This window comes from Babjeviella inositovora, assembly GCF_001661335.1.
Source record: "Babjeviella inositovora NRRL Y-12698 unplaced genomic scaffold BABINscaffold_11, whole genome shotgun sequence".
NCBI lineage: Eukaryota > Fungi > Ascomycota > Pichiomycetes > Serinales > Babjeviella > Babjeviella inositovora.
In genome coordinates, this window is record NW_017566848.1 from 158,328 (window position 1) to 181,828 (window position 23,501).

General features: G+C 47.9%; 10 protein-coding genes across 10 annotated transcripts; 6 read left to right on the forward strand and 4 right to left on the reverse strand.

The window, feature by feature from the left end:
* Nucleotides 1-94: 94 nt before the first annotated feature.
* On the reverse strand, nucleotides 95-1,663 carry BABINDRAFT_162871 (putative serine--tRNA ligase). Its single transcript, XM_019129589.1, has one exon. It carries the CDS (start codon nucleotides 1,288-1,290, stop codon nucleotides 178-180), a length of 1,113 nt encoding a protein of 370 aa, XP_018983532.1. The 5' UTR covers nucleotides 1,291-1,663; the 3' UTR covers nucleotides 95-177.
* Nucleotides 1,664-2,221: 558 nt separating this feature from the next.
* Nucleotides 2,222-3,447, reverse strand: BABINDRAFT_88472 (mitochondrial 37S ribosomal protein PET123). The gene is made up of 2 exons (XM_019132865.1): nucleotides 2,647-3,447; nucleotides 2,222-2,570 (listed from the first exon to the last, which is right to left on the reverse strand). The coding sequence occupies exons 1-2, from the start codon at nucleotides 3,375-3,377 to the stop codon at nucleotides 2,537-2,539; spliced, it is 765 nt and encodes a 254-aa protein (XP_018983533.1). The 5' UTR covers nucleotides 3,378-3,447; the 3' UTR covers nucleotides 2,222-2,536.
* A 1,226-nt stretch (nucleotides 3,448-4,673) lies between these two features.
* Nucleotides 4,674-5,910, forward strand: TRR1 (thioredoxin-disulfide reductase). Its single transcript, XM_019129590.1, has one exon. The coding sequence runs from the start codon at nucleotides 4,678-4,680 to the stop codon at nucleotides 5,644-5,646; it is 969 nt and encodes a 322-aa protein (XP_018983534.1). The 5' UTR covers nucleotides 4,674-4,677; the 3' UTR covers nucleotides 5,647-5,910.
* Nucleotides 5,911-6,185: 275 nt separating this feature from the next.
* On the forward strand, nucleotides 6,186-8,309 carry BABINDRAFT_52767 (uncharacterized protein). Its single transcript, XM_019132184.1, has one exon. It carries the CDS (start codon nucleotides 6,253-6,255, stop codon nucleotides 8,074-8,076), a length of 1,824 nt encoding a protein of 607 aa, XP_018983535.1. The 5' UTR covers nucleotides 6,186-6,252; the 3' UTR covers nucleotides 8,077-8,309.
* A 2,062-nt stretch (nucleotides 8,310-10,371) lies between these two features.
* Nucleotides 10,372-12,091, forward strand: BABINDRAFT_162873 (velvet factor family protein). Its single transcript, XM_019129591.1, has one exon. The coding sequence runs from the start codon at nucleotides 10,560-10,562 to the stop codon at nucleotides 11,646-11,648; it is 1,089 nt and encodes a 362-aa protein (XP_018983536.1). The 5' UTR covers nucleotides 10,372-10,559; the 3' UTR covers nucleotides 11,649-12,091.
* A 465-nt stretch (nucleotides 12,092-12,556) lies between these two features.
* BABINDRAFT_39921 (oxidoreductase) lies at nucleotides 12,557-13,981 on the forward strand (the record flags this gene model as incomplete). The annotated part of the gene is made up of 2 exons (XM_019131949.1): nucleotides 12,557-13,649; nucleotides 13,731-13,981. 2 exons carry the CDS (start codon nucleotides 12,557-12,559, stop codon nucleotides 13,979-13,981), a joined length of 1,344 nt encoding a protein of 447 aa, XP_018983537.1.
* Nucleotides 13,982-14,432: 451 nt separating this feature from the next.
* MSW1 (tryptophan--tRNA ligase) lies at nucleotides 14,433-15,530 on the forward strand (the record flags this gene model as incomplete). The annotated part of the gene is made up of 1 exon (XM_019130587.1): nucleotides 14,433-15,530. One exon carries the CDS (start codon nucleotides 14,433-14,435, stop codon nucleotides 15,528-15,530), a length of 1,098 nt encoding a protein of 365 aa, XP_018983538.1.
* A 501-nt stretch (nucleotides 15,531-16,031) lies between these two features.
* BABINDRAFT_162875 (uncharacterized protein) lies at nucleotides 16,032-19,071 on the reverse strand (the record flags this gene model as incomplete). The annotated part of the gene is made up of 1 exon (XM_019129592.1): nucleotides 16,032-19,071. A coding segment is annotated over one exon (2,881 nt), but the record flags the coding sequence as incomplete, so codon positions are not given.
* A 306-nt stretch (nucleotides 19,072-19,377) lies between these two features.
* BABINDRAFT_162876 (uncharacterized protein) lies at nucleotides 19,378-20,038 on the reverse strand. The gene has a single exon (XM_019129593.1). It carries the CDS (start codon nucleotides 19,617-19,619, stop codon nucleotides 19,425-19,427), a length of 195 nt encoding a protein of 64 aa, XP_018983540.1. The 5' UTR covers nucleotides 19,620-20,038; the 3' UTR covers nucleotides 19,378-19,424.
* Nucleotides 20,039-20,248: 210 nt separating this feature from the next.
* CKB2 (casein kinase 2 regulatory subunit) lies at nucleotides 20,249-21,418 on the forward strand. Its single transcript, XM_019129594.1, has one exon. It carries the CDS (start codon nucleotides 20,426-20,428, stop codon nucleotides 21,176-21,178), a length of 753 nt encoding a protein of 250 aa, XP_018983541.1. The 5' UTR covers nucleotides 20,249-20,425; the 3' UTR covers nucleotides 21,179-21,418.
* Nucleotides 21,419-23,501: the final 2,083 nt, after the last annotated feature.

Below are 23,501 nucleotides of genomic sequence, written 5' to 3' on the forward strand. Positions count from 1 at the left end.
CAATGGATGAATGGCTTGTAAGTTCGTTTAGCTATCCCTCTATGTGATGTTTCTAAAAGCGCTAGCGAGAAACTATTCTGGCTACGGTAAAAGTTTCTAGATGCGTGAGATTCGTAGACTATATACAAACCACTCTACTGATGGCAGAATACTGAGACAATACAAGACACCGATTTATTAACACTTCACAATGCGGTCCTTCCCGTCCATATATTTCCTTAACACCTCTGGGATGGCCACGCTCTCGGTTGCTTCGTCGTAAAAGTTTTCCAAGATGGCGACTATGAGCCTGGGAACGGCAACGGCGGTCCCGTTCAAGGTGTGTACAAAGTCTAACTGGTTAGCGCCCGCACGGTTGATGAAACGCGCGCCCAAGCGACGCGACTGGTAGTCGGTGCAGTTGGAACTGGAGGTTACCTCGCCGAAATCACCTCTGCCGGGCATCCAGGCCTCGATGTCATACTTTTTATACGCTGGAGCACCCAAATCATTCGATGGCATGTCCAAGACCTTGGCAGTCAAACCAAGCTCCTCAATCATTTCGATCTGGAACTGGAGAAGATCTTCTAGCAACTGAGTCGATTGTTCTGGCGTCGAGTACACAAACAACTCCACCTTAGTAAACTCATGAACACGGTACAAACCCTTGGTGTCTTTGCCTCTGGCACCGGCTTCGGCTCGGTAGGAACGGCTGACCCCGACATACTTTACCGGAAGTGCTTCCTTCTCAAAGGTGCGTCCCAACCCTAGCCCCGCAAGCGGGATCTCCGCGGTCCCGGTCAAACTGAGTCCCTCATTTGGTCCTGCAAGCTGGTACACCTGCTGCTCTCCGCCCTGATCGCGCGGCTGGAAGCCACATGCGTGGACGAGCGACTGTTTGACGATGGATGGTGGCACAACCATATGGAATCCATGGGCACGAGCCTTGGAAATGGCGTACTGGATAAGCGCCTGCTCGAGCAAGGCACCGTCGTTCAAGAGATAGTACCAGGAGCCGCCGGAAACCTGGGCAGCAGTGATAAAGTCGAGGAGATTGAGTTTCTCCCCGATGTCTCTGTGGGATAACGGGATGGTTTTTGTCGGTTTTTCGTTGATCCAGCGGACGAGTTTGGGTTTACCATCAGTTGGCGTGGAGGCATCGATTAAGTTCGGCAATTTGTCAGCCACTGCGTACAATTCGTGCTCCGACGTTTTGAGTCGAGCCTCCAAGTCCTTAAGAACGGTCTTAGACTGGCCAAGCTGGGTCACTATACTGGCTCTGACGTCCGGGTTGAGTGATTTATCCTTCATTTCTTTGCCAAGGGTGTTTCTGGAACCCTTAAGGCGGCTGACCTCGGCGCGGAGCGTGGCGTAGTCATGGTGTAGCCCATCAAGGCTATGGATGGAGGCAATGACGTCAGGTAAAAGTCCGCGCTTGGTGGCGGCATTGATGTAATCAGTTTTTTGTTCTAGGATCGAGCGGAAGCTGAACGTTGGTTTAGCGAGCCGCGTGGGAGTGGCGGTGGAGAAACGGAGAGCGTGTAGCATAGCAGGCGTAACGAGCGTGGCGTAGCGAGCAAATGGGCTTAAATAAGAGCTGCTATTGCTTAGTGAGTTTGGTTATACTATAGGCTTCTTTACTTGTGCTAAATTTATGCGCTTTAAGTACGTTGTTTGTGTGTTGCTCGTGTGTTCTGCTCATCTGTGAGATGCCAGTTGAGAAAAAATATATATAACGCAGGTCGGACCTCAGGCTAGCCCGGACCTTACGCCTTAACCGTGAGATAATGCTCTATTTGTGGAATATCCAGGGATGATGACTCACTTGAATAAGTTGTTTTCTCTCAGTTATACATGATAGATCACTCTCCCTAGAATGGGGTTTTATTCGACCGTGTCAAGTCATACACTTCAAGTACGCTGGTATTAGTTAGATTGGCTGCCTTCATTGGATACCAGGTCCACCAGTACTCGTGATACTAGCTACATATAAGGACTTAGCGAGAAACATTTTATATTCCCCTTTGAACGTGTCAGTAGGCACCAGCCAGTCAGATTCAATTACACAATTTAGATAGTGTGAGTTCTAGAGCCTGCTCTTTAGTTATGACCTTTTCTAACCTGCGTCTTCATGCACCAGGTTTGCACATGCCCCGGAAGAATATCTTCAACGAATGGAAATATCTTTAAATTTTAGTAGCTCCACACAAATTCGTTTACAAAAGGATGTTTAATTTTGAATACGATAATCATCACGTCGTTTGAATATTGCTCCAAAAGTTAAGCCGGTCGATCACTCGTGATTATCTAAATGGAGATGATATAGCTGCCGTCTGGACGTCAAGTGATCCTAATACGTTGAAACTTTAATAAATCAGTTAGAACGTACAATTACCTTTCTACACTCGTCCACGATAGAGAAAACTATATACACTCATTACCTGTCTTTTATACACACTACCCCGCTAGTTACACTGAGGCAGAACCACTCAGTACAACGGCTTCTCAGCCTCTCTTTGCTTATTCACAGCTTCGAAGGCCTGTTGTCTAATCGAATTCATATGGCCCGACAAGGCGTCATCGATATCGGCAACGGACAAGTCACCGGAGTCGTTCAAACCGGTCAACTTGCTGATGATATGGGCCTCGCTGACAACCTCCTCCAACGGGTTGAGTGCATTCAATCTGGAGTTAATAGAGTGAGTCAAGTTGGAGACTAAGTTAGCGTCTTCTTCGAACGCCTTATTGATCGCAAGGTCCAAATCCTCGGCGGTTACGATGAAGCTGTCACTGGAGTTGTACAACCTTAACAATTTCTGCGCGCGGTATTCCGCGGTTTGGAGGTTGTGATGCAATCTGTTGGCCTCTCTTTTGGCTTTCAACGTGGCATTTTCCGCAGCGGTACGCTGTCTCATCAATGGTTGGTTCAAGATGTTGTCGATGGTCGGGAGGGTCAAGAGCGCGGCTGGGGAGTCTTCGGAGTTTTCCTTATTGAGCTTGAGCTGTTCCACGCGCTTCTGCTTGTGCGCGGCAATCTTCTCCTCTCTCTCCAACTTGGAGAATTCCTCCTTCACGGCATGTCTATAGTACTCCTTTCTGACCTCGGTGTTCTTCAACTTCCACTGCTCGTGCTCTGGCAAAGAATGGAGATTGGCCAACTTTGCCGCCTTGGCAGCACCGTTAGCTGGGGCATACTTCTGGATTTTTTCATCCACACTGACGATTTTCTTCTCCTTAGGCCACGCAGAGGTGTGCTTAGGCACGAATCTGTCATCGGCGTAGCCCTCTTCCGCAACTCTAGCCGGAATTTGCGCCTGCTTGTATGGCTGCTTGAAAATAATGCGTGTTGGGGGCAAGACACCAGACTTACCGCCGAACTTCAAGTTACCCTTACCCATTTTGACAGTGTGTGGTTTGAGGGTGTAACAGGGTCTGATTAATACCGCTTCATAGTGAATTTTTCAAATGGAAAACCCACTGGGCGGGTAACAGTAATATGGGGCCGAAACGGTACACGAACGCAAAAGTTGGAAAAAAAGATTTAATAGCATGTTGAATAAACGGTAAGGGCACGGCTAAAACATAACTATACAGCTAGTTTTAGGTGACCTCAGCGAAGGTGTAGCATTTGCTGGTTTGCCGTTCTTCACTCATTGAACATGCCCCAGCCACTTCTCTTGTTCTTGAGCGCTGAATTTATGCTAATTTCATGATTATATAAGCTCAATATGTGTGCACTTCTGCGATATATCGAGAAAGTTCATCATTTTTAGGCCGTTTTCCAATTCCATCTCCAAATTAAGTACAACTGGTAACACACCATATCACTCGCGGGATATAACATCGGGTGCTAATACTTATTCTGGGTGAACCCAGGCCAACCCTCAATCTAATTATCCGAATGTTATAGTCGGCTTATTACAGGATAACACACCCGTTTGCGTCCCCCAAAATAGGATCTAGAGACTCGGGGGCGTGGCGGTGCAGAGTCATCGCGGATAGAGGTAGTGTGGGGTGGCGTATAACCCTTTATACGGCTGCGAAAAAAGACTGTGGCTCATACAGCTGTAATCTCGTGTTAAAGAAAAAAGAAGTCGGTGTCTCATGCCAAGCGTTAATGCCGCCGCAAACGTTCCAGGCCCAGGCACCGGAGATGACAAATTGAGGTATAGAACGTAAGCTTCCCATACAGACTAGCACTTTTGGTAGATACTGAACCAAGAAACGTACGTCATTTGGTTTTAAAAATGATTCCCATCCAATCGATCATCTAGAAATATGCCACAATATTGGAAAATTCACACATAGAGTATTAGAAGTGAGCCAGGTGAATTAAAAATGGCTGATCCCCCCTCCTTTCTTGGATCAGCATCTACCCTTATCCATCCAGGTGATATAATTATAATTAATATCTATTAAAAAAGTCTATTATGACCCCATTTTGTTATGCCATTCCAATTCACTGTTTGGCATATTTCTAATCACCTCTCTGGGCACCCTTCCGCACGTGCAGCCGTTCTCGGTTTCGTGCGTGGACTTTTCGGCCAGAACTTTATCGGCCACACGCATTACTAAGGCCTGCAACTTTTCGCTTTTCCGAGTTTCTTTTTCTGGCGTATATATTAACCACGCCTCTTCTTCTTCGTTATCTTCACGTTGTTTCAACTAAGAACTTCTAAACCCACAGCCTTTATCAGAATGGTCCACAACCAAGTCACAATCATCGGGTCCGGCCCAGCCGCCCACACCGCCGCCATCTACCTCGCCAGAGCCGAGATCAAGCCAACCATGTACGAGGGTATGATGGCTAACGGTATCGCTGCCGGCGGGCAGTTGACCACCACCACCGATATCGAGAACTTCCCAGGTTTCCCGCTTGGGATCAACGGATCTACCTTGATGGATCAGATGAGAGAGCAATCCGTCAGGTTCGGCACTGAAATCATCACCGAAACCATTTCCAAGGTTGACTTCTCCTCCAGACCGTTCAAGTTATGGACTGAATGGAACGAAGACGAGGCGCCTATTACCACCGATGCTGTCATTATTGCCACCGGTGCCTCCGCTAAGAGGTTGGATTTGCCAGGTGAGGAAACCTACTGGCAGCAGGGAATTTCCGCCTGTGCTGTCTGTGACGGTGCCGTGCCAATCTTCAGAAACAAGCCGTTGGCTGTCATTGGTGGTGGTGACTCCGCGTGTGAGGAGGCCTTATTCCTTACCAAGTACGGCTCCAAGGTCTTCTTGATCGTAAGAAAGAACTTCCTCAGAGCCTCCTCCATCATGGCCAAGAGAGTTGCTGCATGCGAGAAGCTTGAAATCTTGTACGAAACCGTCTCGTTAGAGGCCAAGGGTGATGGCAAGTTGTTGAACGCTTTGACCATCAAGGATGTCAAGACCGAGGAGGTCAGAGACTTGCCAGTCTCCGGTTTGTTCTACGCCATCGGCCACAACCCAGCCACCGAGATCTTCAAGAACGAAAAGTTGGACTTTGACGAAACGGGGTACATTAAGACCATCCCAGGCACCGCCTCCACCACCATTCCGGGTGTCTTCGCCGCCGGTGACGTTCAGGACAAGATCTACAGACAGGCCATCACTTCCGCCGGTTCCGGCTGTATGGCTGCGTTGGACTGCGAAAAGTTCATTTCTGAGGAGTCTGTCAACTAAGTCTCGTATTCTAACCTGGTAATTATAGAGCTAATATTGAGCAGATAAGTGAACAATGCGTAGAATGTGCAAGGGCCATGATATAAGTTCAGCCGCGATAGTTAATGAAAAATTTCTGGCTATATACTTTACCGTATGTACTAAAATCAAGAATCGCTGATTCGACATTAAAACTGCGGTGAGGTTCGGGAAAGCTCGTCCTTATGTTATCAGGGTTAGTTATATTTTGTATCCTATAGATTCTATTTGCACTTACAAAAGTTTATCCATACACAGCAATAGTATATATGAAATTTACTTTTAGAGAATATCTTCAGATTAGAGTAGCAGAGATTTAATTTGATTGACCCTATCATTTCAATTACTTAAACATAGGCAATAACGAACGGAGTAGCTCAAAAGTTAGCTGTTTTTTTTTTTCCCCCGCGAAAAGCGCGTTCTGCGTGTGAAAAGATTACAAAACAGGTCTCAAATCAACTCTCCTCTCACGGAGTTATCTCTACCCTTTTCCTTTCTCCTCACTCTTCCAAGTTATTTTTTTTATTTGCTGAATCCCCAAAAGGCAATTATCTAAGATATTTCCCTACCACGACTGCAGACAGTTCTATGGAACTCCCACGCGATCTCAAGCTCCTCTTCGTACCATGGCTCGAAGACGAATCCATCCGCTTGGCCCTCACGGGCAGCAAAATGGGCCACACACTCAGCCGTGCGGCAGAAAACTTGAAGCGCCATCCGGGACCGGTGATAGATCAGAAGGCGTTGCGTTCAGTCAAGGGGATCGGTCCTAAAATCGTGGAGAACCTTGCCGCGAAGCTCAGCAAACACTGCAAGGAGACGGGTGTCGTGGATATCCCCGAGTTTCTCCGGGAAGTCTCCAGTGTGCCGAAGCCGAAACGTCGACACAGCGATGTGGAAAAGGAGCTTGAGCAGTCGTTTGACGAAGAGTCGGCGCCAAAGAAGACCAGGAAAGCCAGAACTTACATTCCCAAAAAGCACTCGGGCGGTTATGCCATGCTCCTTGCCTTGCTCAAATATGATCTGCGACTGACTGGAATGCTTCGCGACGAGTTGTCACGCAAGGCCTCACCTTTCTGTACCGCCACATTCGACAGCAATGCCCTGACCAAGGAGTTTTACTCGGCATGGAACTCCATGAAGACGCTCATCAACAAGGGTTTGGTGAAGAGTGCCGGAAGGCCGGTTTACTACTATTTGACCGAGGAGGGAAGAGAGCTTGCTGAGAGTTTGGCCTGTGTGTCGGAGGAATTTCCAGAGAAAGATCCAGTCCCAGCTAGCGATATATTACCTGCTGAACTAACCGAAAAGAAAAACCAAACATGCAATCAAAAAACTCGTGACAACCCGCCCATAGAAAATCCTTTGGACGGTCTCTGGGATACCCCCCCACGCCCTTCTTTCAAAAGCAACGTTTCGCATCAAACCCGAGCTTTTGCCCCCCTTTCCGGAACCGCACCCGAACCTCTTGTTCCCTCATTTACTTCTACGTCTCCTTGCGTCTATCAATCGTTCGGAAGCACCCGGTACACAACCTGGCGTAGCGATGACTACACGGTCAAACTTCTCGTGGATAACCGTGAGATCCGAAGCATGGGCCAACGCGACTATTTCACGAAAAAGCTCAAGGAGCTAGGCATTGACTGTGACTCCACACAGCTAACTGTGGGAGACTGCCTTTGGGTAGCGGAACACAAAAATGGGGAAAAATGTGTGCTTGACTTCATTTTGGAGCGTAAGAGGTTGGACGATTTGGCGCTGTCTATCCGGGACGGCCGCTTTTCTGAACAAAAGACACGATTGAAGCGCACGGGAATCCAGAACTGCTTCTACTTGATCGAAGAGATTGCCTCTTTACAGGTAACCCAGATGATAGAGGCGATCCAGACGGCCATTTCCATGACCATGACCACATCCAAGTTCTTTGTGAAGCGCTCGAAGGACGCCGATGACACGATCTGGTTCTTGGCACGCTTAACTCAGACCATCATCAAGGCGTACCAAGGAAAACCGCTTCTTGTACTCAAACCTTCCAACATCCGCACCCAGATGTTATACCTGGAGATTCTCCAGAACTTTCGTACAGAGTACCCGCAAGCGGAGTGTGTTTATAACTACGACATCTTTCTGAGTGTGATGGCGAAATCTGACTGCACTACCGTGCGAGAAATGTTCATTCGCATGTTGATGACCATCCGAGGGGTGTCGTTAGACAAGGCAGTGGTGATCCAGAAACGTTTCCAGACCCCACGTCGGCTTTTGGAGTTTTATCACACGGAGCACAAAGACGCGGAGGAAAAAGTCAAGACCCAGTTGCTCAAGAACATCTTTGGTACCGAGGTGGGGAACAAGAAGATCGGCCCGGCTTTATCTGCTAAGATCTATGAAACATGGGGAAAGATTAGCTATTAAAACTGCTTAAACATAGGTTGACACTGGAGAACCTACTTGCCTCAATTCTATATAAGCAATCACGGTGTGCTCTGATCAGGGACTCGAATTTGTCCTCGATTATTGTTTCAGCCAATGGAGAGTCCATATTCACATCACTGAGGCCCATCTGCTTAAAGTAAACTCGCTTTTTGGAGAAAGGAGTATTTCTGAGGAATATATGTATTTATCTTATACTGAAGCTTCATTTTGTGACTTTAACCGAAAACTAGTTTTTTTTTCCTAAAGTCTCAAGATTAGATCATCTGTGCAAACACACAGTACCGTTTACTTCCAACCTGCTGAATAGCATTTGCACCGCCGCATGTTCTTTATGGCGTTACTTGACCGCTGTAAAAGGGAATGTTCTGGCGATGTTCCCACGACCTCATGGAAGTTGAATGGATAACGGATTTAAAGCGAGATTTCACCTGGGGCTAAAAATTTCAAGGCGTGAACTTTGTTTACGGCATTACTTTGGTGTAAATTTCCACTTTCAAAAGTTACATCTCGAAATTTTTGACTCCGGGTAAAATCTTGCTTCGCTACTGTATTCGGAGAGGAACCTACTAAAATTATTGGATCAGCTTATTATTCTACTACGCGTTTTTTACATGTGTGGAAGTCTGCCTTGTCGATCCTAAGCCGTGGTCCTTGTGGGGAGCCTAAGAGCACTTACTTGGAGGTAGTCCAATTGGACGAGCTCCTTGGATCCGAGTTTCCTAATCTTGACACCAATTATCCCCCTTTGGGTTAAATCGCCGCCTTATTGACCCTCACACTATCTTTATTTGACCAGGATGCAGTTTCAAATTGGGTTTAATGCCATACAGGACGTATGCACCTGCGCCTGCGTCACTCACCTTGCACCCTAGGCAGTGTGGAGAGACCACTGGTACAATTGACGAAACAGAAACTGATTTATACCATATAATCAATTAGGATGAAAGCCTCAAACTCACTAAAACTGCAGACTCTTACACCGCAGGCTAGACACTGCTCAAGATATCTGTGTCAAGGTGCAGCGCGCCGTAGTCCAAGTCCCTTTAAATCCCCCCTCGGCTTATGGCTTACGAAAATGCTCGGCCTACTTAGTTACGTTTTTAGGAGTACATGCCCTGTAGTACCCGAAGTATAAATGAGCAATAGACCCGCCCTGTTGCTCTATCCCGTTTGATGAGAGAAAACGCATACAGTAACAATCTACGCAGTTGCCCGTGTAGCCAAAAGTGCGTGTATTCCGATAATGAATACCGGAATTTACTTACTAGCGAATGTCCGGTCTAGGTGCCACGCAATACTAAACGTAGACCATTGCACTAGCTACGACGATTAAATTAAAGGCAAGGAGCACACAATACAGAGTGCTCCGGAGTTTTGCGGCCTTGATAGGCTTGCTACAAACAAGCAACCCTGGTTTATGAATATCCTAGAAAAATACGTTAAGCTTTTCGACAATAGGCATTACTAAATCCAGCCGCTCCAACCCTGGGATATGAAGCACCCATGTACGTGTATCGGCTGGTATATCATCACATCGGACACGTGATGTGTCTAAAGTTCCTTCAGCCTTACCCCAAAACAAAATCTCGCGGCAACCTACCCTTGTTTAATTATCTGTGTTGGTTGTGCTTTTGCTTGTTCTCTCGCATGTCAAACTACGAAAGGGGTGTAAAGTATAGGTAACCCTCTACGATTTTTTAGGCCACGGCAAGGTTAACTAACATATGAGCTAAATATGCCATCAGCTGGGATTCCAGCCTCCGAATGATCGATGTGAAATACTGCTCGCTGCGGTATAAGGCGCACCGTACCAGCTCAAGAGATGGGCGGGCTTCTCCATATATAGATTTGGCTTTTGTACCATATTGTAATTTAACACTTTAAATATCCCTTGTCAGCTGCCAGGACTTGATCATGGAAATCCGGTTTAAAAACAGTCCTTGCATGGAGGCGTATCGTCTCATGCTCTACGCAAGAGTAGTTCTCTGCTTTGATATTGGCGGTGTGCGCCGATAAACAATCCCTACACCAATCCCTACACCAGTTAAATGAATGGTTGATATATAAAAGAATTTTCTCTGAGTATGCGAAAGCGACGAACCGCATGCTGATAGGCATTTATAGCCACCCTGTGCTTCTGGCGCCTGCCGCATCCACAGTCTTCCTGTCCTCTTTGGTCCTAGTGCGTTACTTCGCGACGACCACATGGAAAAAAAGAAACGGTGGCCCCATAGTACAGTCGTAGACGTATGGAAGGGGTCTTTAACGTACCACCAGACTAAGTACCGAGAAGTTAAACTCCTTAAGAGAGCGTTCATCTAGTAATTGACAGGGCTTCAATAGCGTTTGGAAGAATTTTATACAAGTTCACCCCTTACTATACCGTTCTTTGGTATAAACGCAATAACCAAGCAAGACATTCACATTAAAACCAGGCCATCCGCCCCTCCGCAAATCTCCCCATGACCCACTCCCATCGCTTGGAAGTTGTCCAACAGCCTGTAAGGGCCCGAATGTGTGGCATCAGCGACAAAGACAGACGGCTCGTGTGCCCTCCACCGTGCGTGAAGTTGCATGTCACATCTGCCAGCGGGGCGTCTTTGACACGTCTTGAAATGGAGAGCTTGGACGTCTCCCCCCTTATCCTCGTTACCGAATTGTACTCGGTGGATCAGAAGGAAAATGTTTCCGTTATCCAGACCTCCTACCAAGCCCCTGGCCTTTACAACGATCCAGAAGATAGTTCGCCGAGCTTGCACAGTAGGCCATTTCTGGCCAGCGGCCTGCGAGCCCGTGCCGAAGGCGGCTCTGAAACCGAGGCTTCTGATGAGAATGGGGCCACTGTAAATGGTGTATACTACGAACTCAGCAGCTCCGTCTCCTATAAACCAAACTTTCCAATCACTTTGGATGGTTTTCATGCTCCACATCCACTGGCACTTCAAAGAGTTCGTTGTGTAACACCGCCGCCACAGTCCCGCCAACACTCCTCTGGGGACTCGACCGTGTCTGTACCCCGCTCACATCTGCCCTTGGATGAACTAGAAAACCAGATCGAGCTCTCTCCCGAACGTCCGGCCCCCCACGCATCCCATCACTCGGCCACCGAGACCTACGACACTAAAACACCAACCATACAGTACAGCAGGCCCCATGCCTCTTTACAGCCCGTGAGGAACCTTATCGGGAACCTTGTGTCTAATGCGTATAAGCTCAACGACGACACTGGCAATTTCGGCGTTTGGTTTATCATCCCTGATTTATCCATCAGGATCGAGGGAGAGTTCCGCTTGAAGTTTAGCTTGGTAGATTTGAGCAACATGTCACTGCTCATGATCCAGCACGAGGAAAATGAGGAGGACGAAGATTCAGATCCCGAGGAGAATTATTCGGCAGGGGTCCTGGTGGCAGCGTTCAGCGAGGTTTTCCGGGTCTTTAGTGCGAAAAAGTTTCCCGGTGTTTTAGATACCACGCCGTTGAGCAAATCCTTTGCTGCTCAGGGGATCAAGATTCCTGTCAAGAAGGAAACTTATTCTAAAGACGCTGATTAGTGAACTATTTAGATGTGCCGCTTTGCCATGTTGCACTCACATACCCGCATATACTCTTTCTGCATTTTACTGATTTTCGGTTACTTCTTGTTCTTTCCTGTGGTTTGGAGTTGTGATTAATAGATCTCGCTACTAACTTCTATCCCAGGGATCCACCCCTTAATATTTCCCTTCCCACTTCCTTCTCCGAGTCTCTAATCCAATTACTATATTTTCGTGCTAGCCTCTCTTTGTTTGGGATTCATGTAAATTTTGTCCTTTGCCCGACTTCGTTAGGCCGGGCTGCTTATCTGAGCTGAATTCGGCAATTTGCCTTTCTTGTTAAGGTATTGCTAGTATGTTAAATTACCATTCATTGTGGTTAAAAAAAAGACTAATCAGGCCTTCATTACCCGCATTTAATTTTTAGATGAAATAACTTTCCACCTGAGTTAATTACTGCATTTCTTTATTTTCAAGATACAAGAATGCAATTCCAATTTCTGTGACACAGAATGTCACGATACGACCTTTTTTTACCAATCTTGTCTCAGTTTGCCACGTTGTACACTCGTTTGAGTTAGTTATCAAATCTTTTGGATTCTTTCTGGGGATATCTCTGCTTGTACAGTTAGTTACGTTCGCACATCCACTCTAGTACAAGCTCGTGCACGGCCCTAGGCGTGGACTCGCGCTGGAAAATGCTCTGCATATAACTTTCAACTCTCCAAAGCCTAGTCATATATCCACATCAAGGACACCAAACCTCATAAGGAATCTCCACCAACCCCACTCCGATGTTTAGACTCGTGAGAGCAGGTATCCGTGCGGCCAATCCTGCGCGTGCACGCTACTCCGATGTACCGGCGAACAAGCCCGACCACCTCCCGTCCGTTCAAGAAATGAAAAATCGCAAGGTGTACCGTCCGATGGCGTCACCAGCGCCGCTTCTGGCGCTGAAAAACCTCCCGGCAAAACCAACAAAGCCTTACCTGCCCAAGTTGAAACACGAGCGTGTATCGTACGAGTTTCCACCACCGCCGCCACCACCGCCAGTCAAGCCGCTACAGTCGCGCCCCATTCGGCGCCACATGCCGATGATTATCGGCTCTGGGGTCGCGCTCTATCTCATTTACACCGCGTGGTACGCAGTTGCGGACCACTCTGAGGAGCGCACGCTCACGCCCGAGAAGTTTGCCACCTACGTCATCAGCCACAAGCAGCAGATTGATAAAGACCATTTCCTCGTGGAGTTGTCGCCAAAGTCATCGGGTAGTTGGTTCGACGAGTTGAAAATCACGAAGGATACTTGGGACGGCTCGCGTATCTGGTCTATCGAGGTGAAGCAGCCGGAGATAATGGTTGTGCGCAAGTACACTCCTTTGCCGTTGCACTTCTTGAAGGACCCGGACCACCCGGAGCTCGAGCCTTTGTTGAAGATCACCAACCCGGGTGACGACTCCGGTCGTTTGGTGCTCTACGTGAAGAGATACGCGCAGGGTGAGGTCGCGCGCTGGCTCTGCTCACGTGCGGTCGGTGCGGAGATCGAGATCAGAGGCCCATTCACCGAATTTGTATTCCCTAAGCATCCGCTCGACGACTGGGTGACGAAACCAAAGATGTTGGATTTGCCGTCAAAGATCTTGCCGGATACCGATTTGTGCTTGGTGATCCCCGAAGACAAATTAGCGGGCATTCCGGAGTACGATAATTTGGCATTCTACGGTGCCGGGACCGGGATTGCACCGCTTTTGCAGGTGCTCTTATCGCCAAACCCGTACAAGGGGTTTATCGATGTGCACTACTCGGTGCAAACTGCGGGTGAGATCCCGATCCAACGCTTTTTGTACTTTTTGGAGAAATTAGACAGGGTCAAGATGAATTACTATGTGAATGAGAAGGGTAACCACTTGAAGGCGGAAAATGTTATTCCCCCGATTGCAAGATGCTTCAATCCGTCGAATGTGGACGATGAAGATGAGAGAGAAAAGTTGATCAAACAGAAGATGGAGGAGCTAAGCCGTAAGATGAAGCCGAGCGAGCTTGAAGCAAAGCCCGCGAAGCCAAAAGCGGCGGCTTCCTTTGGCTCTACCGGTAAACCAGAGAGTGCCAAGCCGGTGGTCAACTACCAGTTGAGTGAGCACTTTAACACGGCGTTGGAGCAGGCGCTGGTAACGGCGAAAGTTCCAAAGAAGGGCTCATCGTTGGCGTTGGTATGTGGACCTGACGGGTACGTTGCGTACGTTGCGGGTGCTAAGTTAGAGAACCAGCTCCACCCTATGGACCAGCAAGGACCAGTCAAAGGTGTCTTGGGTGCCAAGGGCTGGGATGAAGATAATGTCTACAAGTTGTAAGATAGCTGCATTGGACGGAGGAATGAGATGGTCCAACTTTTTCAGCAACAAAGAATAATGTATATAGAAAATGTGAATTCTGAGCATGAGTTATATACCATCTCGGCTATATTATCGAAACGGAAAGTGAGATAAAACTTATACGCAGGTGAAGTATATCAGCCTATTGGGCGCTTATGCAATATTCGAGTTTATTACATTTCTAATACTTAAAGCAATCATGAATAAGAAGTATACCGCTACAATTTTCTACATACACACATTTGGACACTAAATATACAATCAATATGCCTCACAATTATCTATGTAAAGGTACACTAAATACACCTCGATTGATTTTGCTTCACGTGCGCGTTTGCGCGGAGTGGCAAAATTTTCAATTCTTTATCAACTCCACTCTTTAACAACCCACACCATAAGCGCTTCCCCCTCGATCATACTCAAGACTATTATGTTTCGTCGTACATACTCCACTATCAAAAAAACCGTCGAGGTGGTGTCGCATACGAACTGTGCGCTCCCGCCGAATTCCACTGTGTTCAGTGCGATCCAGCCGACAGGGCGCTTCCACTTGGGGAACTACCTTGGGTCGGTACGCGCGTGGCGCGAGTTGCAAGACAGTGCGCACACAGACACCTCGTTAATGTTTGCGACAGCAGACTTGCACGCTATCACGGTGCCGAAGGATCCGCATGAGTTGCGCACGTTCCGCGCGCAGGCCATCGCGTCAATACTCGCGTCGGGCATTGACCCCCAGAAGTGCACCGTATTTCACCAGTCGTCAGTAGCGCAGCATGCGGAGTTGAGCTGGATCTTCATGTGCCATACGGGCTTGGGCTACCTCAATCGCATGACGCAGTGGAAGGCCAAGGCCGGGGCTTCCTCCGAGAGCGCACTCGCGGACGTGATGAGTACAGCCGGTACGGGCTTGTTCGCATACCCCGTTTTGCAAGTAGCGGACATTTTGCTCTACCACGCGACCCATGTGCCAGTGGGTGACGACCAGGCGCAGCACTTGGAATTGACTCGCCATCTCGCGGAGAAGTTCAACCGCGCGTACGGTGACACGTTTCCGATCCCCAAGACGCTCCTCACGCCTGCGCGCAAGATCCTTTCGTTAAGAGATCCGTCGAAGAAGATGTCCAAGTCTGACAAGGACCAGACCGCATCGATATACTTCAACGAGGAGCCGGAGTCGATCAGAATGAAAGTCCAGCGTGCCGTCACAGACTCCATCCAGGGTGACCTCTACTACGACCAGATTACTCGTCCGGGGGTCTCTAACATGATCGATATCATTTCTGGAATCACCAGACAGACAACCGAGGAGACCATTGCCAGTTTGCAGCACATCCGCAACCATAAGCAGTTGAAGGACCACATGGCGGAGGTGGTGATCGAGGAGTTCCGCGGGCCCAAGAAGTTGTACGAGCAGTTGATGGCCGACCCTGCATATTTAGACGAGGTGTGTAAACAAGGGACTGTCAAGGCGACCGAAATCGCCGTGAAGAACATGAACGATGTTAAAAGAAAGATCGGGTTTCTTTAGGTATCCATTTTTATAGATATAGACTCTAGGGTATGTAAAAGGGAAGAATGAATGGATGCAGGTTCCGAGGTGAGACGAGGGACTCTATGCTTCACAGGGTGATATATCTCCCCGGTAGAGTCAGGTTCAAGAAATGGTCAATAGAGGGAATAATCGCAAAGCCTAAGAAGATGGGGTTTGTATGGGTGTAAGTCAGAAGCTTTGTTATAGATGCCGTAACGATCAGAAGAACTATATTTGGTATAGTATTGAAGTCTGTATCTGGAGAGCTCAGAACCAGGAAAATAGAATAACCCGTAGGAATATTATAACCTGAGAAACTAGGACACTTTTAGGAGGCCGGGGGAAATGTGTAACCGAAATGTCCCATTTAAGAAACCCTCCTCAATACTCTCGTAAAATCACAATATTCCTCTTTTTTCAGCTCAAGATAGTTTCTTGATCCTTCAAATAGTTTGAGTATATATTATTAAACTTGGTGATAAACCCAAAGGAAATACACTCCAACCTCAATATAATTCATTTTTGTCTAAAAACCTACCTACATTCCCCTAAGCCATTTTCTCTGACCAACTTCCAGGTACATACCCTTCGGTTATACTCCCGCCTCTCCATACATATTTCAAGTCCTGATAAACATTACTATATACTTTTCTGAATCTAAGCCTCCTTGACCAAGCCGATCGCTTGGGCGAAAGATGTTAAAATACGCTGAACATCCCGGTACTGCGCGCAGCCGAGGATAATCTCCTTTAGCAACTCCTTTTTGTTGTATCCACACAATTCCTCCTCGCCCGCGAGCAACGCCTGACAGATCTCGACCAACCGTGTCTTTAAGCCCATTTCGGCAATCCGCCGCGTGTAGATCACAAGGTAACTGCGGAAGTCGCGGTGTTCCTGGAGCATCTGGCTGACCAAAATCTTGTTCTCCAAATGGGCAAGCGAGATTGCGTTTTCTAAATTTTCAAAGCCCTCCTTCATGAGCATCACCTTTGCGATCTTTTGCAATACCTTGCCCCGGCCCTTGCGCACAATCTCTTCATTTGTCTTCTGCTCCAACAACGTGATGATGCCATGTCTCTCGTCTGGCCCCGGGCGTGCGTCCAGACGACTCGCCTGGGCGTCCCAGTACTGCGAGCCGAATGCCCACCACGAGTCCGATACTGTGCACCACGTACACATGTCCTTGTTGTACAAGTAGCCGTTACCATTCGAAAGCGTCACGACGGGAACCCCCGCAGCGCTTACAGAACAAAGCGTGATGTTCTCTGTACGTGAGAGTCCGTCCTCACCTGCACGCGCAGTTGCGTCGAGAATTGCAAAGAGCGATGCCGGCTCAAACGCCGCCGCACGCGCGCGTACGTCCCACACATATACTTCACCCACACATGTGACGGCCATCAAGAAGTCTTTGCGGCTCTCAAGGAACGCGAGCGGCGCACCTAACACAAGCGGAGGAAGCAACCGACGCCCACCGTCACTATACACGTAGACGCTACCGTCGGCCGTCGCTACAGCCCAAAAGAGGCCCTCGCCGCCAGCGGTCAAGTGTATGTGCTTGGGGATGTAGTCGACAAAGATCTGCTGGCTTGCGCGGAGCGCGTTTCCGGGCGTTGCCTTGACGAGCGAAAGGCGGCTGGGACGCTGCTCATTGCCCGAGCCGTTACGTACCTCGAGAACCAATGCGGCATCACCAGGCGCGGCAAGCGCAAAGTGCGAGCGTACTTTTGGCGTTGCTATACGCGCATTTGCGAACGCGATCTGCGGGTTGTGTGCGACTGAACCAATAAACTCCACGGGCGAGAGCATGCGCTTACGCTTCGGTTTGGGGGTGTCCAGAGGGTCGGCCTCGAGCTCGAGCTGTTCCTCGCGGCGCTTTAGTTGGGTGTGGAGGGTTTTGGAGATAGAGTAGGACGGCTGGTCAAATTCCATGGCAGAGGCGGTCGAGGCTGGGGCAAAGACCTCGCCAGAAGACTCGCCGGTTGTGCCACCTGAAATCTTCGTCTCGCCCGAAACTAGCATCGGCTGGATTCGCCTTTTTCCATCCTTTGTTGTCACACGCTGGGTAGTCAACCCATTAGCCTCTCCATTCACCTTACGTTCCTTCTCCTTTTCTTCCCGCTCCTTCGCCCTGTGGATAACCTCGACCTCTACCTCGCTATCTGACACTGGTACAGCACTTTCTTTCTCGATAGCAGTGTTCTTGACCTTGCCCGTCAGACGGATCACCAAATCGTCCTCTATGAACTCCGCAGGCTTGGAGTAGAACGTGCGGCGGAGATGGAGGTCTTTATCGGAGAGGAAACGGCCCAACTCCGTATGGCCAAATACAAAGAGACACATGGATCCATCAAGACTTCCCGCAACAAAGCTGCGCCCGTCGCGCGCCCAGGCCACATCCACAATGGCCTTCATGGCGACATTTCTCGCCACAAAGAGCGGCTTGTCCGCTAGCGTGGACCAGAGCGCCACCGAGTTGTCGCTTCCGGCTGAAGCGAGAAGACTGAACAACCGATGGTCTTCACTGAGCCCGGCTTTGGGGCTGAATGCAACCACCTCGCACGTATGGTCGTGCCCCACAAGCGAGAATAAATGCTGCCAGCTCTGGCGCGCCATTACAGAGATGAGAGAGGTGTTGCCCTTGTTGGCGTTGGGGATGGCAATGAAGTTTCCCTCGGGCGACCATGAAAGACGTTTGTAGGTAACGTTCAGACCCAGCTTGCTGATCAAGTTGGTCACTTTCAGCACGAGGCGGATGCCACACTCCCCAAACACCTGGAGCTTGTTTCCTGGGTGTTGGGTGTAACTGGTGTACTGGTAAACCTGCACGGTTTTGTCATCACCTAGAGCGATGAGGTAGTTATTGGTGGGGTCGAAGGCCACGCCTTTGACAGGTGACGGTGTAGGGATTTCGTACGTCGTCTGCTTCTTTGTGTCTACAATCACGCACTTATTGTTGAGGCAGGCCATGGCGATCAAGCGGCCATCAGCGGACCAGGAAACATCAACGATGCCATTTGTGTTAGAGTAGATTTGGGTGGAGGAGGTGAGGTCCGTGGTGAGATAGGCCATGCCGGTATCGTCGCAGGAAACGAGCTGTGTGGAGACGGGAGAGAAGCGCGCACAGGTGATCACAGGGGAGGCAATAGACAAAGCGACGGCACCCATAGGCAAGGCTGCAGCGGTATCGTTTGCGACATTATTAGTAACATTGGCTACGATCTCAGGCGACACCGCAGGAAATCGCGTCGCATCATCTGCCCTATCGCCCGCCTTGTCTTCCGTCTTGTCTCCTTTAGCATGTGACACCACGATGGTTGAATCTGAAATGTGGCATGTAATTGACACAAGCGGCTGCATCGCGCTGAGGGCAGCACCGTCAGGCTGTTCTGCCTTAACTAGCTCAAGCATTTTGCCATAATCCCAGACGCTGACCACACCATCTCGCCCGGTGGTGGACACGTACTTAGCGGAGGGGTCAATCGACACCGCGCGTACTTCACCGCCGTGAATCGTGTGTGGGAGCTTCGCAAACTTCATTGTGGGTAGAGAGGGCGGAAATGGCACGAGGTGAGGTTAGATCTGCTGAAATAGTCACTGGTAAATAACCACGCGTACAGCACGTGTGTTGGTAGGGGAACGACATGAAAAAAAGGCAAAGGTGGGGCGAAGGGCATACTAATTCCTTTAATGAGGATAGGCTGTTATTTACCTGATTTAGTCAGAGAGGGACATATATTGTGCCACTTTATGAGGAGCAAAATAGAGGTGTTGGCGTTTGACGCTTTCTTAGGATGAAACCAGGCCCGGTCCCGCAGATGAGCTTTCATTGTCTTGTTGTGCTATCTACAGAAATAATTATACTGCCATATCTTCTAATTTAATCTTCAATCCTTAAAATCCTGTACTATCTAAGATTAGTTTATCCCAACTTGGCCACCTCGACCTCGAAATATGGATTTTTGTGAATATGAAGCGGCCTGCGTGGACCCTGGGGTAAACCAGAGAGGTAGGTGCCCTGTATATAATGTAATTATAGCTTCCACCAATAATCTTCAACGTAAATGTAGTAGAGCCACTTTGTGACATTGAAGTAACTATTCCGTTATTTTTTTCACTCACCCGAAAGATAGCTTTTCTTAGCCTAAATTGATAATCCTTGCTTTTGTTTTGGTGAAATTAAGTCCAATAATAGCTGTTTCGTAGTCCGATGGTAGTCTCGGGTGTTTACTTCAATTTCCTGTTAGTGTACCAACAGGCAATGGAACACTGGCATCGCTGAAATTTAAATAAACCTCCAAAACTTGGAATTCCCTTATTCCAAACCCCACTGTATGAATTTTATCGCATCCAGCACATCCCTTTAAAACTGTATCAAAGAGGATCTGGCGTAACTCATAGCGTTAGATGAATCGTTGTCAGACACATTTAGCCGGACTTGAAATAAAATCAAGAAACCCGAAATTAAATTCCCTTAACTCTAGCCGTCCAACATTGTCAGATTCAATAAATGGCCGTACGACCCCTGTCCCCATAGCCACCAGTCGAACAGTAGCCATGTGGCGTTGTCCAGTGTCTATCACGTGACAAATTCCTCTTTATATCATCATGCCAAATACAACTTTGGTTGAAGATCCCCAGTCGGTAAAAAAAAAAAAAAATAGTTATTCATACCATTATAGACTCCTACGACTAAAATATAAACAAGATGAGTAATCAGGGTAGGCTTCGTTTAACGTCCTTCTGGTCCAAGTCCCATCATAAGTCGTGCTGCATCCGAAGCCGTGCATTTTCCTTACAACAATTTTTCTCATCACTTGCGCGATATCGATATCTGGCGTTTCACCATCCGCCAGGTTCTTGCAGTTTCTGGATAGAACTCGAAGCTCCGCACCATGCCACAAGAAGAAGAATACACCAGTGACTCTGGCTCGGACTTTACCGAGTACTGGATCGACTGGTTCTTGGGAACCAAGGGCAACGAGTACTTCTGTGACATCGACTTCGAGTACATCACCGACCGCTTCAACTTGACGGGACTTTCCACCGAGGTCAACCGCATTTCTGCTGCCATTGACATCATCACTGACAACGCCAAGATTGAAGGCCAGCCAGCGGAAGTCAAGGAACAGTTGGAGTACAACGCGCGCTTTTTGTACGGATTGGTCCATGCCAGATACATCATCACCCAACGCGGGCTCGCCAAGATGCTCGAGAAGTACCGCAACGGTGATTTTGGCTATTGCCCCCGTGTTTACTGCAAGTTGCAGCCATTGTTGCCCGTGGGGTTGAACGACTCTCCGCGCTTGCAACCGGTCAAGCTTTACTGCCCAAGGTGCGAGGACTTGTACAACCCAAAGTCGTCCAGACACGCGGCCATCGACGGCGCCTTCTTTGGCTCGTCCTTCCCAGCCATGTTTTTCCAAGCCTATCCACACTTGGTACCAACGCATCCAACCGAGAGATACGTGCCAAAGGTGTTTGGCTTCCAATTGCACGAGTACGCCAAGTTGGCTAGATGGCAGGCAGTGCAGAGACAAAAGACTGAAGCACGGTTATATGAGTTAGGGGTTCCTGTGGATAACTGTCCAGGGGGGTATGTGGATCCACAGGAGGGGGAGGAAGAGCCAGTCAAGTCTGCACAGTGACAGGAAGTCGCGTAGTGAAACTCCGAAGTAAGGTGACACCCTGAAGTGAAGTGGCTAACTGAATCACTGTCAAGTGACCATTATTCAAGTATCCCGCTGTCAAGTGGTTCAGCCAGCCGACAGTGCCAGAAACCCCTCCTCTAGCATAGAGAGGTGATTATGCTTCTCGTAGTGTATATTAGTTACGTTTTTGTAATCATTAATGTTTTGGAAAGCGCAGACAGGTATAATTTCCGCCACTGACCTATCATGGTTAGTAGATGACTAGTAAATCAAATAAATGGCAGCTAGCTGAAGGGCAGCCAAGTGACTAACTTTTACAGGTTTGTTGGAGTTCCCTGTATCAGTTTTAGTAATGACCCAGTGCATTTAGTCCCGTTTAGTGTAGTTTGGTACTATAATATATTTATTTTTTTCTGATCTCTATATTGGTAAAGTTTTTGTGCGACCCTGAGGGACTTAGATAGAGCTTGGATTCCTTGGATCAAAGTATGAAGCCGGTGCCATTATAGTATTGATTTTTGCGCATCAGGTAATACTTACAACCGAAATAAGGACTTCAGACATTTCCTAAAAACTGGTTTGAAGGATAAATACCCGTAAGTATTGGAGTGGGACGGACTTATCCATTGAGGAGAGCCACGGAAATTCCCCACCAGCTTTTCCAATGGTCCAATTTATCCACCAGAAGACTGCGTAAGAAAATAAATATCAATAATCTAATCGCAGTCTGAATGAGAAAATGGCGAAGGATGATAGGTTTAATTATCTTACCGCCACTAGGAAAGGAAAGTGCGGTAATATAAGCAAAAGGAAAAAGTGATAGAACAATAAGGGGTACTTGTGGGTTTTGTAGGTCATTTCACGTTTCGGCTTTCCAGGCTAGCTTTGTCGGTCCCAGAACTTGGATCAATAGGGCCCATCGAAGTTTCTCCTGATCATTAGAAAATATGGCTATGACTTATATGGCTGAAATGTATCCGTGCGCAAGCTTTATCTTAGTCAATAATATAACTAGGATCTTCTGAGCCTTAAAGTTCTAAAGTACACCTCTGGAAAAGTAGGGAGGCTTATTAAAACTGACGAATTGTAGTAGCTATGGACTGTGTTGGAGTATTGGTAGGCATGCTAAGAGAGGAGTTCAGCGTAGGTACTGTTCCTTCATTGATCACTCAGAGCAGTCAACAGCATTTAATCTCAACCTCTACGCCCCTAAAACGGATATTCCCAGATTTGAGACTGCGCAATTATCTAGAGTATTATGTTAAACTAGATTTCGCATTCTCTTTATAAGCTTTCAGTTTTACCGATGCATCAGTGGTTATGGAACTCACCAACATATAGAGTACATACAATACGTCGTTATAGCCATAAGAGCAGCGGTTTGGACATCTGATTCAAGTCCAAGCCCCAGCTTCTATCGGGTGGTTGGTAAAATATATTCTATTGCTTTAGGTTGATATCTAGACTGAAAGTGTTTCTGGGGATAGATCCGTATACGGATCTTGAAGTGTCTTGCAAGCACAACCAGTATTTTTCCGATCGATTACAAGAGATCACCACCCTTGGAAAGAAGGGGCCTCACCTCGTCTATTGCACATAAACAACAAAGGATCTCGGCATTCTCAGGCCTAAAGCGTAGTGCCTGACTTTGCAGGCCGCCTCGCAATTTTCCCCAGGTCAACTTCAGCCGTACATTCTGTAAGCTTTCAAGTTATCTATACAATCTTGAATTCATCTCATAAGCTTTCTCGGCTTTTCACAGTCTCCTGCTTCATAATGATCATAATTACTATCGCGAGAGTCATAACTTTTATCACAATTATCGGTTTTTTGATTCCAGTCTAACAATGCTGGTGCCGATGTCTCCGAGCGAGCAAATTAATTTCCTGCGGCTTGTTAAATTAGCGCATAATTTGCTCTCCCCACCGCATGAGCCGATCTTTCCGTATAACATTTCCATAGAACCCGCACAAAAATGTAAGATCCTGTGGCGCACCCGCAACGTTATCCTGCATTTTCCGTGGCGCCTTTACCGGAAACAGGATATTCTGTGGCGTAACCATGCTTATCCTGCCGATAAACATATCACTATGCTAAACAAAAAATATCGAAAAAGGCTTTTCGCATGAGAGGCCAAACCTTTATCTCACCAAGGGATTGAACCTAAAATTTCTTGCAAGCTGAAACCTCAGATACAATTCTTTTTTAATCTCATCTCGTATATTCAAAGTTGAACTCCAGGCAAGGACAAACACTCCCATCTTCGAGATCCAGTGTCTGATCAACGAGTGCTGCTTGCCCCCACGACCACAAGTTTACC